The following is a 19,004-nucleotide window of genomic DNA, read 5'->3' as shown; positions in this document are numbered from 1 at the left end:
ACCACGGCCTAAAACTGGTCTTCAATAACAATAAGGGAAGAATGCCCACATATACGTGGAAATTGAACAATGCTCTACTCAATGATAACCTGGTCAAGGAAGAAATAAAGAAAGAAATTAAAAACTTTTTAGAATTTAATGAAAATGAAGATACAACATACTCAAACTTATGGGACACAATGAAAGCTGTGCTAAGAGGAAAACTCATAGCGCTGAGTGCCTGCAGAAAGAAACAGGAAAGAGCATATGTCAGCAGCTTGACAGCACACCTAAAAGCTCTAGAACAAAAAGAAGCAAATACACCCAGGAGGAGTAGAAGGCAGGAAATAATCAAACTCAGACCTGAAATCAACCAAGTAGAAACAAAAAGGACCATAGAAAGAATCAACAGAACCAAAAGTTGGTTCTTTGAGAAAATCAACAAGATAGATAAACCCTTAGCCAGACTAACGAGAGGACACAGAGAGTGTGTCCAAATTAACAAAATCAGAAATGAAAAGGGAGACATAACTACAGATTCGGAGGAAATTCAAAAAATCATCAGATCTTACTATAAAAACCTATATTCATCAAAATTTGAAAATCTTCAGGAAATGGACAATTTCCTAGACAGATACCAGGTACCGAAGTTAAATCAGGAACAGATAAACCAGTTAAACAACCCCATAACTCCTAAGGAAATAGAAGCAGTCATTAAAGGTCTCCCAACCAAAAAGAGCCCAGGTCCAGACGGGTTTAGTGCAGAATTCTATCAAACCTTCATAGAAGACCTCATACCAATATTATCCAAACTATTCCACAAAAATGAAACAGATGGAGCCCTACCGAATTCCTTCTACGAAGCCACAATTACTCTTATACCTAAACCACACAAAGACACAACAAAGAAAGAGAACTTCAGACCAATTTCCCTTATGAATATCGACGCAAAAATACTCAATAAAATTCTGGCAAACCGAATTCAAGAGCACATCAAAACAATCATCCACCATGATCAAGTAGGCTTCATCCCAGGCATGCAGGGATGGTTTAATATACGGAAAACCATCAACGTGATCCATTATATAAACAAAGTGAAAGAACAGAACCACATGATCATTTCATTAGATGCTGAGAAAGCATTTGACAAAATTCAACACCCCTTCATGATAAAAGTCCTGGAAAGAATAGGAATTCAAGGCCCATACCTAAACATAGTAAAAGCCATATACAGCAAACCAGTTGCTAACATTAAACTAAATGGAGAGAAACTTGAAGCAATCCCACTAAAATCAGGGACTAGACAAGGCTGCCCACTCTCTCCCTACTTATTCAATACAGTTCTTGAAGTTCTAGCCAGAGCAATCAGACAACAAAAGGAGATCAAAGGGATACAGATCGGAAAAGAAGAGGTCAAAATATCACTATTTGCAGATGACATGATAGTATATTTAAGTGATCCCAAAAGTTCCACCAGAGAACTACTAAAGCTGATAAACAACTTCAGCAAAGTGGCTGGGTATAAAATTAACTCAAATAAATCAGTTGCCTTCCTCTATACAAAAGAGAAACAAGCCGAGAAAGAAATTAGGGAAACGACACCCTTCATAATAGACCCAAATAATATAAAGTACCTCGGTGTGACTTTAACCAAGCAAGTAAAAGATCTGTACAATAAGAACTTCAAGACACTGAGGAAAGAAATTGAAGAAGACCTCAGAAGATGGAAAGATCTCCCATGCTCATGGATTGGCAGGATTAATATAGTAAAAATGGCCATTTTACCAAAAGCAATCTACAGATTCAATGCAATCCCCATCAAAATACCAATCCAATTCTTCAAAGAGTTAGACAGAACAATTTGCAAATTCATCTGGAATAACAAAAAACCCAGGATAGCTAAAGCTATCCTCAACAATAAAAGGACTTCAGGGGGAATCACTATCCCTGAACTCAAGCAGTATTACAGAGCAATAGTGATAAAAACTGCATGGTATTGGTACAGAGACAGACAGATAGACCAATGGAATAGAATTGAAGACCCAGAAATGAACCCACACACCTATGGTCACTTGATTTTTGACAAAGGAGCCAAAACCATCCAATGGAAAAAAGATAGCATTTTCAGCAAATGGTGCTGGTTCAACTGGAGGGCAACATGTAGAAGAATGCAGATCGATCCATGCTTATCACCCTGTACAAAGCTTAAGTCCAAGTGGATCAAGGACCTCCACATCAAACCAGACACACTCAAACTAATAGAAGAAAAACTAGGGAAGCATCTGGAACACATGGGCACTGGAAAAAATTTCCTGAACAAAACACCAATGGCTTATGCTCTAAGATCAAGAATCGACAAATGGGATCTCATAAAACTGCAAAGCTTCTGTAAGGCAAAGGACACTGTGGTTAGGACAAAACGGCAACCAACAGATTGGGAAAAGATCTTTACCAATCCTACAACAGATAGAGGCCTTATATCCAAAATATACAAAGAACTCAAGAAGTTAGACCGCAGGGAAACAAATAACCCTATTAAAAAATGGGGTTCAAACAATGCCAAGCAATCAGAGCTTCCAGGGACTAAGCCACTACCTAAAGACTATACATGGACTGACCCTGGACTCTGACCCCATAGGTAGCAATGAATATCCTAGTGAGAGCACCAGTGGAAGGGGAAGCCCTGGGTCCTGCTAAGACTGAACCCCCAGTGAACTAGTCTATGGGGGGAGGGCGGCAATGGGGGGAGGGTTGGGAGGGGAACACCCATAAGGAAGGGGAGGGGGGAGGGGGATGTTTGCCCGGAAACCGGGAAAGGGAATAACACTCGAAATGTATATAAGAAATACTCAAGTTAATAAAAAAAAAAAGCAGAAATTACATGGCCCTATTAATTAGTTCAGAGAAATTAAACATGGAAAACCTACAGGGAGCTTAGAGACTGCTGTGTCACATGCTCACTCTACCCCCAGCTATCCCACTGACGGTAAGTCTTCAGAATGTCTCAATTATTTTAAATGGAGACTACTAGCCACTTAGCTTCAAAGAAGGAAAACAGAATAGGACACGTCTACAAATAGAAGTGAAAAGAAACTAAAAATCTGAAGTCACTAGGGAATAGAAATGAACAAATCCTTAAAAGAAAATCATTTTAATAATAACTACAGAGTACATTTGGGAAGATAGAGTGTTTTTTTTTTAATTGGATATTTTCTTTACTTATATTTCAAATGTTATCCCCTTTCCTGATTTCCCCTCCCCCCTTCCCCTGCCTCTATTGAGGGGGCTCTCCGACCCACCCACCCACCCACTCCTTCCTATATCCTTTTAAACTATTTATGGATGTTGATTTTAAGATCACCTAATTCATTTAACTCACCACCTTGAACTATGTATTCTAGGAAGATGCTTCCCATTCTCTTAGAGACAACTGCTGCTATACAAGGGAGGTGGAATGGAGGTGAGGTGTGAATAACACACTTTAAATACATGGAACGCACTACGCAGGAGTTGGGGGGCATTTAAGTTCTCTAGCAGGTAACAGAGGACTGTAGGGACTCTTATTAGAGTAGACAAATACCTGAACTCAGGAATCAATGATAAATCATATCTCTATCTACATATGCCTTCCTATAATATACGCACTCCCAAATTTCCACGTTGCTAATGCCTCCCCTCTAACACTCCTGAACTGTTACTTACTAAAATCCATATTCCATCTCTGCTACCCTAGTCCCTACTGTGGGTGGGTCAGGTGGGGCCGCCCTTCCCTAGCTCTTACATGGTTGAATGTTTTCAATTCTCTAGCTCTCAAGCCTGATTCTCCTGCTTCCTGGCCTTGCCATTTTGGCTCTGCCTTCTCCTCTCTCTGCTGTGTTCCTCACCAGGAACCTCAAGACCTGCCTCTGTCTCCCTTCCCTACCGCTGGCTGCTGACAACTTTATTTACCAATTTGAGCCAACTGGAGGCAGGGACCCACATTGTCTTACTGTAGAGGAGTGAATTCTTGTGTTATTTGGGAACCCAACTAGCATGATATAAGCAATAAACTAAATCCACAACATACCTGGGTTAAAGAAACTGTTAACTCTAAAATAAAGTTTCCTGACATAAAATATCCAGGAAATCTGAGACACAAGAAAAGACCAAACCTAAGAATAATAGGAATAGTAGAAGGAAAGGACCCTAAATCAATGGCCCAGAAAATATTTTCAAGAAAATCATAGAAGAAAATTTTCCTAAGATACATGACACACACAAAACTCTAAACAGATTGGACCAGAAAAGACAGTCCCCTTGTCACATATTGATCCAAACACTAAACATACAGAACAAAGGAAGTATATTAATAGTTGCAGGGAAAAAGGCCAAGTAACATATAAAGGCAGACCTATCAGAATTACACCTGATTTCTCAACAGAAACTCTAAAACCCAGAAGGACCTCAACAGATAACCCACAGACTCAGGTCAGACTACTACACCAAGCAAAACTTTCAATAACCATAGATGGAGGAAACAATATATTCCACAGCAAAGTCAAATATAAACAATATCTATCTATAAATCCAGCTCTGCAGAAGACACTAGAAAGAAAACTCCCACTCAAAAAGGTTAACTGCACCCATGAAAACTAGCAAAGTCAGAAGGGAAACACACACACACACACACACACACACACACACACACACACACACACACACACACCACCATCCCTGATTTCAATCTCAAGAGTTATAGTAATAAAAACCAAAGAGTATTGTCATAAAAGACATGTTGATCAAATGGCATTGAATCATAGATCTAGATGTAATTCCACATACTTACATATGTATGTATGGATATCTGATCTTTTATAAAGAAGCCAGAAACACAGACTGGGCAAAAGCAAGCATCTTCGACATGCTGGGAACAAGCAAAAAGAACTTATTCCAAGTACTACCATTTCCTTTTCAGATTCCATTCTACCACTGGGAGAAACTAAGTTCAAAGTCCCAGGCCCTAGGGGAGCTGACATCTTCCCAATAGCTGAACAGTTTCTATTGTAAGGAAACAGTTATCTGAGTCCAGACATCTCAAAGACAACTTCTCTATCTTCCTTGCTGGCAGAGTCAAACTAAGCTCATGTTCCTAGGCCCAGCAACCTACTCCTATTCTGACTGAAACTCCGTTGTTCAATCCTTCAAGTCAAAATAGAATTGGACAATGCTACAGTCTACCCTTCTCCCCCTTGATTTACGGTATATCCTTTAAATATCCTATATGATGTGCCTTGAAGGTCACAGCTCAGCTCCCTTGTCTTTATCTTGATGGATCAGTAGCAGCTTGACTAGAATAAAGTTTTGTCATCTCTATTTGGCCTAGTGTTTGAGATGTCTTCATGTAGAAGAATGCAAGTAGATCCATATCTATCACACTGTACAAAACTTAAGTTCACGTGGATCAAAGACATCAAAACCAAACCAAAGCCACTGACCCTGATAGAAGAGAATATAGGGACTAGCCTTAAACACACTGGCACAGCAAACAACTTCCTGAACAGAACACCAATAACATGGCACTAAGATCAACAATTAATAAATGAGATCTTATGAAGCTGAAAAGCTTCTGCAAGTCGAAAGACACCATCAATAAGACAAAAATGGCAGCCTATAGAATGTGAAAAGACTTTCATTGCTTGAACATGTGGCACAGGGCTTATTTCCAAAATATATAAAGAACTCAAGAAACTAGGTATCAACAAACCAAAAAATCCAATTAAAAAATGGGAGACAGATTGAAATAGAAAATTCTCAATAACAGAGTCTCAAATGGCTGAGAAACACTTAGAGAAATGTTCAACATTTCTACTTAGAGACCCAGCTATACCACTCTTGGGCATATCCCCAAAAGACTCTCCGTCCTACCACAAGGACACTGGCTCAACTGTGATCACAGCGGCTCTATTCATGATAGTCAGAAACTGGAAACAAGTTAGATGTCTCTGAATTGAAGGATAGATTTTTTTTTTAAATGTGGTACATAATGGACTATCACTCAGCTGTTAGAAAAAATGACGTCATGAAACTTGCAGGGAAATGGTTGGACCTAGGAAACACCAAGTCTACAGTAAGGTGACCCAGACTCAGAAAAACCAGCATGGTATGTGCTCACACATAAGTGGACATTACCTATTTAAGTAAATGGCAATCATTCTACAGTCTGCAGGCCCAGAGAGGCCAGGTAAAAAGGAAGAATCTAGGGAGACACATGGATCTCCTTGGAAAGGGAAAACAGAATAGATTTGTGGATGTACTGAAGGCAGGTAGGGATAGGAACAGAGGGATCAGATAGGGGAAGGAGAGATGGAGTGTGAGAAAACCTGGAATGGGTGAGCATTTAGGAGGCAAGGTAGAAACCTAATGCAGTGGAAACTTCCTGGAGCCTCTGACGGTGACCCTAGTGAGGACTCTTAGTAATGGAGAATATGGAGCCTGAACTGGCCATCTTCTGTAACCAGTGCAGGCTCCCAACGGTGGGACTGGGTCAGCAACCCAGTTACAAAATCTATGATCTACTATCTGTCCTGACTGCAAAGTGTGCTTAGGGCAATGCTGGCTCCGAGCTTGTGGGATGTGGCCAAGCAATGGCTTGGGTAAAGAGGCCCAAGAAATGAGAGGGAGACCATGCCAGACAATGCCTGGAGGACCAGGAACTGGAAGCAGGTTGGCCTAGGATCACACCTAACAGAACAGACAACAACAGCAACAACCACAACCACCACAACAACAACATCAACGAAGAAGAAAAATAAAAAAGAAATAATATTCTGCTATACTCATTGATTGGTACCTAGCCCCTGACCCTGAGTAGTTCTAAGTAGAAATAATGAATGTGACATATTTCAAACCACAAATTATTTGTGTTCATATGCAATAATCAGTAATTACAAAGTTATCAGACTAAAATAGCCTTTTTTACTAATCTATATGCAAAACTACATAGAACGGCAACGCAGGAACTTAGTCCTTTTAACTAAACCTAAAACTGTAGTGCTCCGCCCAAAAAGGGCTCTAGCGATTCTCCAGATAATATTTACTTTAAATAAACTCGCTGAATCCACTCTGGCGATCTCATTATTCAATATGCTTTCAAGGAACGTGGTGATGAAAGAAGAAAAATACTTCTTTCTAACATAACCATACTGGCAAGAGCATCAACATTATCAGTATTCAGAGAATGTCTTGGCAGGTTAAACCTTCATAAAAAGAGGGAACACCAGCTAATCCAAGTCATCAAAGTAGCAAGGGTACTTCTCAGATTATGTGCAATGTGATTGTTTGCTTCTAATTCAAAAACAGCACACTCATCAGTATCATACTTAGGTTTTAGACAAAAAAAAAAATCTTCACAGAAACAGCAATGAAAGTGAGCGTGTTTAAAAGATGAGCTGAGAGCAAGGCTTAGTGTACAGATTTAGTTAAAACGTCAATGCCATGTGGAAGGCTTAACAATGTATCTTAACATTTTTTGAAGCACAATAGTATTGTTTATAAAAAGAAGCGCAGCTATATCAGTGATTAACACAAGTCTGAAGGCACAAAGCTTCTCCCGCTTAGTTCATGACTGGCTATAACAGCTAGCAATTTTACTATTAGATTTGGTAGAACATTCTCGACACACAGGCTAGGATCTGAACTATCACTGAAATGGCTGAAGGCCATAGAGGGACTGGAATTTGCTTCAGTGCAGTACCCTCCCCCCCCTTAATAAAAAATAACACATCACAAAAATACTGCTTTCCATTCTCAGAAAAAAAATGTGTATTCAGATAACCCAATATTGGTTAAGAAAATTACATAAACCTGAAAACTCAGAAGACATATATCCAGTTCTAAATGAGCAAGAACTCTTCATGATCAAATTCATTTGTTATTCTCAGTTTTACTTTCATCTTTTTATCTCCTCTACTTTCTTTTTAAATGATTATCTTTACTTGTATTCATGCTTTTTTATGAATGTGTAATTTTATTTCTCTTCATTTCTTATTTTTTAAATCAGTCTCCCCTTATTGATTATGTTTCTTTTGACCCTGGTCTTTTCTTAATTGGAGACATTTAATTTCTAATTACTAGATGTCCTCTGGACGCAGAGGTCACAGGGTTATTTTAGAGGATGAGCCTCTGTCCATCAACAACCTGAGGCGGCTCAGCACAGCAGAGCTGGAAGTGTCTCAAGGGATCATCTGGTAGAGCGCTCTGCCAGCAGGAACAGGTGGCTGATACTTCTTAATTTTTTTCTTTTTTAAGATGACTAAACTTTTGATCATAAACATTTCATGTGACATGAAAATAAAGATTATTCTGACGAGTTAGTAAAAACTGAAGTAAGACTGAGGCAAATATATTTAGGAATATATATGTATACATATACACACACACATATATATATATAACAATTAATGAAAAAGAGGTGAAGCCATACAAAGACAGAAAGGAGGGGTATAAGGAGGGATTTGCATGGAGCAGAAGGAAGAAACAAAATTATATTGCATTATAGTATGTATTATGCTATACTAAAATATAATAAAAGAAATAATTTGTTAACATTATGGTTGAACACAGTCACTCACTAAAACATATGAAAGAATTCCTTTTTTCACATGAACTTGAGCTTTGTATAAGGAGATGAGAATAGATCAATTTGCATTCTTTTTTTTTTTCTTTTTTTCCGGAGCTGGGGACAGAACTCAGGGCCTTGCGCATGCTAGGCAAGCGCTCTACCACTGAGCTAAATCCCCAACCCCTTCAATTTGCATTCTTATACATGCTGACTGACAGTGGAACCAGCACTAGCTATTGAAAATGCTGCCTCTTTTCCACTGGATGATTTTGCTTTCTTTCTCAAAGACCAAATGGCCATACATAGGTGTGGGGGTTTATTTCCGGGTCTTTGAATCTATTCAATTGATCTACCTGCCTGTCTCTATACCAATACGATTCGGTTTTTATCACTATTGCTCTCTAGTACAGCTTGAAATTTCCCCAGAAGTTCTTTAATTGTTGAGAATGGTTTTGCTATACTGGTTTCTTTGTTACTCCAGATGAATTTGAGAATTGCTCTTTCTAACTCTATAAAGAATTGAGTTGGAATTTTGATGGGGACTGCATTGAATCTGTAGATTGCCTTTGGTAAGATGGCCATTTTTATTATGTTAATTCAGCTGATCCAAGAGCATGGGAGATCTTTACATCTCCTGAGATCTTCAATTTTTTTCCTTCACAGATTTGAAGTTCTTGTCATACAGATCTTTCTCTTGCTCAGTTAGAGTCACTGAGATATTTTATGTTATATGGTTAGAGTCAAACTTTTATATCCTTTGTGACTATTGTGAAGGGTATTGTTTTCCTAATTTCTTTCTCAGCTTGTTTATCTTTTGAGTAGAGGAAGGCTACTGATCTGTTTCAGTTAATTTTATAACCAGCCACTTTGCTGAAGTTGATAATCAGCTGTAGGAATTCTCTGGTGAGATTTTTGCGGTCGCTTATGTATACTATCATATCATCTGCAAATAGTGATATCTTGACTTCTTCCTTTCCAATTTGTATCCCTTTGATCTACTTTTGTTGCCTAATTGCTCTGGCTAGGAACTTAAAGCCAGATAAGTTGAATCTAATACAAGAGAAAGAGGGGGAAGAACCTCAAACACACTGGCTCATGTTCTAAGATCAACAATTGACAAATGGGACCTCATAAAACTGAAAAGCTTCTGTAAGGCAAAGGATATTATCAATAGGACAAAACAGCAACCCACAGATTGGGAAAAGATCTTTACCAACTGTACATCCAATAGAGGGCTAATATCCACAATACACAAACTCAATTAGTTAGACTCCAAAGAACCAAATAATCCTATTTAAAAATGGAGTTAAACAAAGAATTCTCAACTGAGGAATCAGAAATGGCTGAGAAGCACTTAAAGAAATGTTTAACAACACCCTTAGTCATCAGGGAAATGCAAATCAAAACAACCCTGAGATTCCACCTCACACAATTCAGAAAGGCTAAGATCAAAAACTCAGGTGACAGCAGATGCTAGCAAAGGGGTAGAGAAAGAGGAACACTGCTGATGGGACTGAAAGCTGGTAAAACCACTTTGGAAATCAATCTGGTGGCTCCTCAGAAAGTTGGAAATAGTACTACCTGAGGACCCAGCTATACCACTCCTGGGCATATACTCAAAAGATGCTCCAACATATAATAAGGACACATGCTCCACTATGTTCATAGCAGCCTTATGTATAATAGCCAGAAGCTGGAAACAACCCAGATGCCCCTTAACAGAAGAAAGGATATAGAAAATGTGGTCCACTTACACAATGAAATACTACTCAGCTAATAAAAGCAAAGACTTCATGAAATTTGTAGGTGGATGGAACCGGAAAATATCATTCTGAGTAAGGTAACCCAGACACCAAAGAACACACATGGTATATACTCACTGATACTCAGAATATCCATGGTATAACCCACAAACTATATGGAGCTTAAGAAGAAGGAAGGCCTAAGTATGGATGCTTTAATCCTACATAGAAGGGGAAACAAAATAATGACAGGAGGTAGAGGGAGGGAGGAATCTGGGAGATCTGAGAGAAGAGAGGGAGGGAAAAAGGGGGGCGGAACAGGTATGGACAGGAGAGAAGCAAGAGGCTCCCAGGACCCAGTGGTGATGACTTCAGCCTAAATGCATACAAGCTGTAGATACTACCACCTCCAGTAGAAAAGCGTGGTCTCCAGTTGAGGGATGCGGTCACCTACACATCTCAAAATTTTTAGCCCAATGATGTTCCTGTCCAAAGGAAAGACAGGAACAAAAAAACAGAACAGAGAATGAAGGAAAGTCCTTCCAGAGAGTGCCCCACCTAGGGATCTATTTCATCTGAAGACACCAAAAGCACCAACCAAAGAGTATACATGGAGGGAACCATGATTCCAGATACTTATGTAGCACAGGATGGCCTTATCTGACATCAATGGGAGGAGAGGCTTGGTGGCCCAGCATAAAGGGATGCTAGAAGGGTGAGGTGGGAGTGGGTGAGTGGGTAGAACACTCTCATAGAGGGAAAGGGGAGGGGGTAGAGACAGAACGGGATGGGGGTGTGAGGAGGGGTAACTGGGAAGGGAGATATCATTTGAAATGTAAACGAATAAAATGATTAATAAAAGTTGATATGTAATTATAGAATACATTTGCATACCTAATAAAAAAGAATTCCTTTGTCACTCTGAGCTTTCAGTTCCTCATAAACATTCAGGTAATACTGTTTCCTTCAGTTACTGCAAGTATTCTAATACTTGCAGTATGGAGAGGAACAACACAGGGTAAAGTGGGAAGAGACCTCAGTCAACTGAAGAATCTATACTCCAGGGTAAACCAGTTTCCAATCCCATTTCAACCGTTTACCTGCTGTGGAACTCTAAGCCACACATTAACTTTCTCTGAGTTCAGTTCAGAGGACAAAGTGGTACATTGCCGGTTCCTCTGCATGTTCTGTGAGGACAACAGCAGACCAAAGCACCTGGCATCCATGGATCCTCGCTGAAGGTTAATTCCCCGTTTCCCATCTACTGCTGAATGAATCTGCTCTCCTTCCACTGACTATTTCAACGTGGTTTTGTGGAATCAAGGAAACATGAGTTCAGAAAAGGTATAAACCTTTGTTTCCCCCAAGATTCATTACAAAAGAATGAGCTAGAGTGGCCTTTAGAAATCTTAAGCAACTCTGGGTCTCAAATGGGGAAAAGCGCAGCCCATATTCATCGGCCTGAGGACACGCCAGAGCTGTTCCTGGAAGAGAGTGTCTAGGAAGAGCTGATGGCAGGTATTATAAAGTGTAAGGTCCTAGTAGACTTCCCATAGCTCTTCCATGAAGAGCTGACGGCAGGTATTATAAAGTGTAAGGTCCTAGTAGACTTCCCATAGCTCTTCCATGAAGAGCTGACGGCAGGTATTATAAAGTGTAAGGTCCTAGTAGACTTCCCATAGCTCTTCCGGGAAGAGCTGACGGCAGGTATTATAAAGTGTAAGGTCCTAGTAGACTTCCCATAGCTCTTCCGGGAAGAGCTGACGGCAGGTATTATAAAGTGTAAGGTCCTAGTAGACTTCCCATAGCTCTTCAGTGCTCCTAAAGAAAAAGGAACGTGGACCAAAGATTTTAGGGAAGAAAGCTGTATACTGTCCTAAGTTGGTTAAAAGAAATAGCATTCACTTAAGCTATTTTCCATAGTCAGAGGAGTTGGAAAAGCCAAGATTAAGGTATTAACAGGCTTGCCTTCTGATAAAAACCAAGTCCTGGTTTCTTTTCCTCATCCTCTGGTGGCAGAAGACAGAAGCAACTCTTCTGGGTCCCTTCACATAGCCGATTTACAAGGGCTCCTCATGGCCTAATCACCTACCCAGGGCCAGCTTCCTACGTCTTCACACTGGGGTCAAACTTTCCACAGATGAAGGACAGTTGTGGAATATGGCAAATGCCCACTCCATGGCACACATTAATACAGGATATACCATCTCTTCATTATATTACCACAAAGATTTCTTACAAAATATAGTAATGCTCACCTTATTATGTACAAAAGTAATCCTTAGGTCAGGTTTCAGGACAGCGTAGCTTATGAGAAGATCCTGTACATTTTTTAGTTCATCTTTACACTTTTTTGGGGTTGAATAAAATTGTCTCCTTACAGGAAGATTCTTAAACAACTTTAGAACCGTTACAGTTGTACCTGTTGGCAGATAAAAGCATTTTAGATATAGAAGAAACTACAAATCTCTAAATTCACATATAATCGGTAAACAACCCTTTCTATCATAAAGCCCAATCTTCCTCCAAGTGCAGAGGTCCAAAGAAGGATCATCTCTATAAACTATTCTAATGCCCTACTAGACTCCTCTTCTACTCATGATCCACTGAGGAAACAAGAGTAATTTTATTTTAATGGTGTAGAGAAACACAAGCTCACTAGAGTGCAATCTTAAGAAATCTGTGGAATATCAAACCACGTGAGATGTTGACTAGTCTACATTTAGAGTGCAATATAGAGGTGACAGAGGACTACACAGTGTATGCAATAACCTTAGGCATGTCACGCCACTTTAAAGGTTTTCCCGGTCAGTCTCTTTCTGATGTTGATCTGTTAAAAATTTCTTCTGCAAGGTAAGACTGGTCCTTAATCCTTAATTTTGACTTTTCATAAAGCTCTAACTACCAACGGGGTGTTTGGCTTCTTTATGGTAGCACAGCAACACTGCATCCGGCTGCATACTGTATTCCTTACAGCACTGTAGCAAATGTACTGTTAGTGCATAAACAGAGCAAGGGCACTGTTACTGCAATTTCCAGGCAGAGCCTTATTTCTGGCTGACACTGGTGCCGTGCTTCTTCATCTGCTGAGCTGTCCCTAGAATCACATGCTCCGGTTACAGAATTTTAGATCCAAACTCTCCCATTCTCTGCTCTCCTCTAACCGTACAGCCACTTTTGCATGGTCAAATACACGGTCAATATGGATCTTATGCAACAGTGCTGGTTTCCTGTATTCACTTGGTTTTTGTTGCAAAAAACAAAAGCAAAAAGAAAACAAAAAACCAAGGGGCTGGAGAAATGGCTCAGCAGTTAGGAGCAATTGTTGCTCTTGCAGTGGACCCAGATTTGATCCACATGCCTACAAGCTGTCTGTGACTCTAGTTCTAGGAGATCTGACCCCCTCTGATACCCTTTTCTTACCCCCTCCATACTAGGCGCACGTGTGGTACACTTACATACATGTAAACCAAACACTTAGTGCACATAAAATAAATACATCTGAAGTTAAGCAACAACCCTGCGTCTGGGTAACTTAAATGAGGAGATTAATTCCGTTCACAGTTCAGGAGATTCAACAGTAACTGGTTTAGTTTGGTAAGGAAGTTATTGCTATGCCATCAAAATGAGGGAAGCCTGAGAAGACTGCAAGTGGTGGGCAGGAAGCAGACATCTAAACTGATGGTTACTGACTGCTATTCTTTTTTTTTTTTTTTTGAAACCAGAGCATTTATTTTATGACCGATTGAAATCCTCACGTTGAACTGGATGCTACAGCAGCTGCCCTCTTGGGTTAGGTGTTCCTTCACGGAATCCATGTCTGAACCTGCGGTAGACAATCTTTAGGTGCCTCATCCGACCGGTCCCGGCAGTGTTTCGCCTCTTAGCCCTGGCCCTCCAGTTATACTTCCTTGAGCACTTGGCAGGGTAGCCGCATTAGCCACAGGTCGACTTCTGAAGGTGGGAGGCCTCAGAGGCACAGCGGCAGCACAGCGCGTGTGTCTTATTGCAACGCTTTCCAAAGGATGACGTTCCTTTCACCATTTACTTCTACTGGTGAGGCCAAATTAGACTCTGTTAAGTGAAGTTTTTAGCCTTGGCTGTATTTTAATTAGGATCAAGTGAGGATAAGGTAGGCCTGGTGCAGTCCTAGCTACTTGGAAGACTGGGGCAGAAGGATCACAATTCAAGACACCTGCCCCATCCAGTGAACTCAAGGCTAACTTGGGTAACTTGTTCAGATCTCGTATCAAAATAAAACGTCAAATGAGGCTGGGATATGATTGATAAGGACTGCTCCTTCACCTTCATGTGTTGGAGGTCTGGTCCTTAGTGTGGCAATACTAACTAAGCTCGGGCCTAGAGGGAGGTCTTAGGTCACTAGGTGAACTGCTCTCAACAGGATTTAAAGTTCTTATGAGTCCTGGGTTATCCTGTCATCTCTCCCAGCTGCATGGGTTCTGCTACTATAATGTCACCCACCATGAGGTCCCACCAAAGTCACGGTGGCAGAACTGACCTGACGACTAACTCTCATGGGACCAGAAAGAGCCATGCTATCCTGTAGAAGAGTAAAGAACCAGCAGTCCTACCGAGCTGTGATCCCTCTGATCCCCAACAGCTAGTACGGCACAATAACCCCAGGGCACAGCATCTCGGCAGTAACCAAAGGCTCTCTAGTTGAACTTAAGACATTCGCAAAATGAGGGAAATCGTGTCTGGTACTAGACACCAAGGCAGCTACCCAGGGCTAATGAAGTCGTGGATCTTGAAGGAGAATCTACAACTGCCACTTTACTAAACCAGCATAATCTCTAATCATACCTTAAATATTTGTCCTTACACCAAGAGATAAGTGTCGTACTCACCCCTCATCAAGGAAACTTCACTTTTCAACAGAAAAAGACCACTAGAGAAAAATACAACTGCCAATCAAATAAAGGAGTTGTAGAATCCGGTCCCAATGAGTACATCTACAAAACACTTCGATACTCAGGGAATGGTCAGAGAACATTATGGAGGAGGGTCAGGGAGTATGCTATGAGACTTTGTCCCTAGCATTGTCACAGCTTCCCCCATAAACTCTCACCAACAGGACTACCAAAACAAAGACAACAGGTACTAAGACCAACAATTAAACAATGGGACCTCATTAAACTGAAAAGCCTCTGTATGACAAAGAACACCATCATAAGGGCAAAGTGGCAGCCATCGGCTTGGGAAATCTTTACCAATAACGCATTCAATAGGTGGTTAATATCTTGTTGCCGTAAAGATTAAAAAGGAACGTTTTCTATCAGTTCCTGCAAGCCGGATCCGCTTGCTCCGGCTGCTACTCTACCACATGGTCTGCAAGCTGCCCTCAACCTTGAGTGCTTGGTCTCCTAGGTGGTAGTTACCACGCCTGACACATGCCTGACACACACCCGAGATACACACACCCACACACATACACACACACACCCGAGACACACACACACACACACATACACACACACACCCGAGACACACACACACACACACCCGAGACACACGCACACACACACACACACACACCTGACACACACACACGCACACACACACCCGACACACACACACACCCGACACACACACACACACCCGACACACACACACACACCCCCGACACACACACACACACCCCCGACACACACACACACACACACACACACACACACACACACACACACACACAGAATCTCCTTCTGCTGTGGGCCCTGCGAGTTCTCACTCTGCGCAGGCAACAGAACCAGATCTACACGCTCCAACTGCCTCTCAGCCATTTCTTTCACACACTGTGTCCTCTTTAGTCCACTAGAACCAAAGTTCCAGAAACTTGTAGTTTAGCCATTAGGTTTACACGTTAAATTCTCAATCCACAATTCATCCACACAATAAATTCACTGCCAATTGACAAAGGTATAAATTGTCCACCTAGACAAGGTAAAAATCAATCTAGTTCACCTAAACCTGACCATCCTCTTCCGTAGACTCTATCTTGATCTCTCCTTCCTCCTCTCTAACCTTACAAAAATGTGTCCCTACCCGACTCTCTACTGTCCAATCATGTATCACCTTGACACCAACCTACAATATCTAAAATATATAAAGAACTAAAATAACTGAACATCAAGAAGACAAATAACCCAATTTAAAAATGGGGAAAGGAACTAAATGGAATTTTCAAAATGTCATACACAAAGAAATGTTCAACAACCTTAGCCATGAGAGAAATGCAAGTTCAAAGCACTCTGAAATTTTATCGTATCCCAGTCAGAATGACCATATTCAATACAACCAATGACAGCTCAGCCAAACTTTTACAGCCTCTACGGAAATCAGAGTGCTGGTGCGTCAGGAATCTGAGAATTGATCTACTTCGAGATCCAGCTAGACCACTACTCGGCATATATCCAAAGATACTATGAAAAACACCCTCCTCATCCATGGTCCCTGCTGCTCTCTTCCTCATAGCCAGAGGTAGGAAACAGCCTGGATGTCTACTAACTAATGAATGATAAGGAAAGTGAGATACATTTATACCGGGACTACTGAGCGGCTAAGACAGATGAAACCACCACATCTGTAGGTACAAAGGATGGAGACAGAAATGAATGTCCTCATCAAGGACATTAAACAATAATAAACAAATAAACAATACTTCATGCTTTTCAGCTTCATATATATGTTTCAATCTGAATAGCTGCATAAGTTAGGTAACTAGTTACTAACCAGAGGGAGGGGATATTCCGAGGATTTGAAGAGGTCAGGGGGAACAAGAGTAGAAGGATTAAATGGGCAAGAGGATGGGAAGAGCAGGAGAAAGGAAGGAATATATAAGGGACAACTAACATTAACCACCTTTTAAAAACCATATAGAATCCTATTTCTGTAGAAGTTTCCTAAAATATATAGATATATGGAAAGAATTTAAATGGAGTTACATACAAAAAAAATAAAAAATAAAAATAAATGGAGTCATATATATGCCCCAACTAGACATCTTGTATTTCTAGTGCTAGAAATTGTTAAGACATCATCCAAAGGAGTCCTAGTCCCTCCTCAAAACGCTGCCAAGGCTACTGGCTAACTTCTATAACCTGACAGTAAGATCACATTGCTGAGACCCACTTAATTATGCCACTAAACACGGAGAGATAAAACTGACGCCAAACCAGAGGCTTACTTCTACTGACTGTTGTTCAAAGTATTTTGCATACTACCAGAGGAGAAAAATGGTCACCAATATTACTCGGCTACAAAACCTTTGACCTACAATAGTGAGGGGCTTGTACGATATGCTGGGGGTATAAATGTTATGGGAATAGCGACAACCTTTTTTTTTTTTTGGTTCTTTTTTTTTTTTCGGAGCTGGGGACCGAACCCAGGGCCTTGCGCTTCCTAGGTAAGCGCTCTACCACTGAGCTAAATCTCCAGTCCCGCGACAACCTTTTTTAAAGCTGGATTTAGGAATCACTCTATGAGATTGAACCCATATCTCACATTGCAAATAGAGCTAACAATATGAGACTGGACAAGCCATGGGCAGGGAAAACACCTACCCTTTTTATTCTTCTCCAAGGACACAGCAAGAAGGTGACTCCTAATGACTTATTGTTATGCTATAGATCGCTCAACCCTCATTAGAGAAGTTTCTTCTTGCACCAGATGAGGCTACAACTGAACAGTTCAAGAGAGTGAGACTTTGGAAGGCTTGGTGTTAAATGTGTGTTTTTAGCAAACCCCTCTCCCTGCAGGCTCGGGCACGTGTACAGAAGAAAAGGTGGAAAGATTTAAAAGGCAGAGGTGGTAGATGACTGACTTTAAGGAAATAGTGTCTTCCAGACTCAACAGGGCAGATACCCAGAGACTATATAACAAGATACAAAGTCAGTACAGGTTCAAACTAGACCAACTCCCGGCATGGAGATGGGAAAGTGAACAAAGTCCCATCCCTAACAAAGAAGCTATTTGCAATTGGTTATCTTCTGAAAATGTGAAAAGCAGTGTAATGTCTCCATGAATAACAAGGACATTCCAGGACAGGCCTTTTCCCTTGAACAGATTTAATAATAAATTTTTTGCATGCTTACTTGTTTTGTTGTCTTATTAGTTGTCTGTTTTGACTTTTTAAATTTTTTTCTTTGATAGATGGAGAGGGGGAAAAAACATGAAGCTGAGTGAGTAAAAGGTGGGAAATGTGGATCCACATTCTGCCTTACTGCTGGAGCATGTGGGTGTTGTGCTGGCAGACAAAACAAAATGCAGAGGCATTAGGCCACTAACAGGTGAGAAACGAGACAGTCTGAGGTCAAGGAGGCAGGGGTTCCCAAACTCCAGGGTGTCCAGTCAGAAATGACAGGGTCGTGCTGGACAGCAATGAGCCCAGGACCTGGGTGAAGGGGAAACTCTGGCTTAGTTCAGAGGTGAGTCTCTGTGTCCAGAGGACAGAGGGCCTGAGGGAGACTTAGGCAGTATGGCTCTGTATGACAAAGCCTTCCTTCCCCCCATGGTGGTTCTTGATGAGAAATAGTCTTTGCTTGTCCAAACCATTTATTCATTGTTCATGGTGGAAAATGGGTGCACATCACTTATTCAGGGTGGACCTTTTGCAGGAAGAAATGTCTGCAAAGAGAAGCTTATCAGGGCCCATACAGATATCTCAT

At 40.9% G+C, this 19,004-nt stretch overlaps 1 protein-coding gene and 1 pseudogene across 13 annotated transcripts in view; both read right to left on the bottom strand.

Moving 5' to 3' along the window:
- The window catches only part of Pms1 (PMS1 homolog 1, mismatch repair system component), an 85,409-nt gene that overhangs the window by 42,468 nt on the left and 23,937 nt on the right, over positions 1-19,004 (bottom strand). For all 13 annotated transcript variants that reach the window (XM_087567189.1, XM_087567193.1, XM_087567187.1 and 10 more), the window contains 1 exon segment: positions 12,579-12,742. In XM_087567189.1, the coding sequence (XP_087423315.1) occupies positions 12,579-12,742 (164 nt within the window).
- On the bottom strand, positions 14,019-14,425 carry LOC148003717 (large ribosomal subunit protein eL37-like; annotated as a pseudogene).

This window comes from Rattus norvegicus, chromosome 9 (genome assembly GCF_021556685.1).
Source record: "Rattus norvegicus strain SHRSP/BbbUtx chromosome 9, alternate assembly SHRSP_T2T, whole genome shotgun sequence".
Taxonomy (NCBI): domain Eukaryota; kingdom Metazoa; phylum Chordata; class Mammalia; order Rodentia; family Muridae; genus Rattus; species Rattus norvegicus.
The sequence above is the reverse complement of the archived record's forward strand: the minus strand, read 5'-3'. Positions and strand labels throughout refer to the sequence as shown.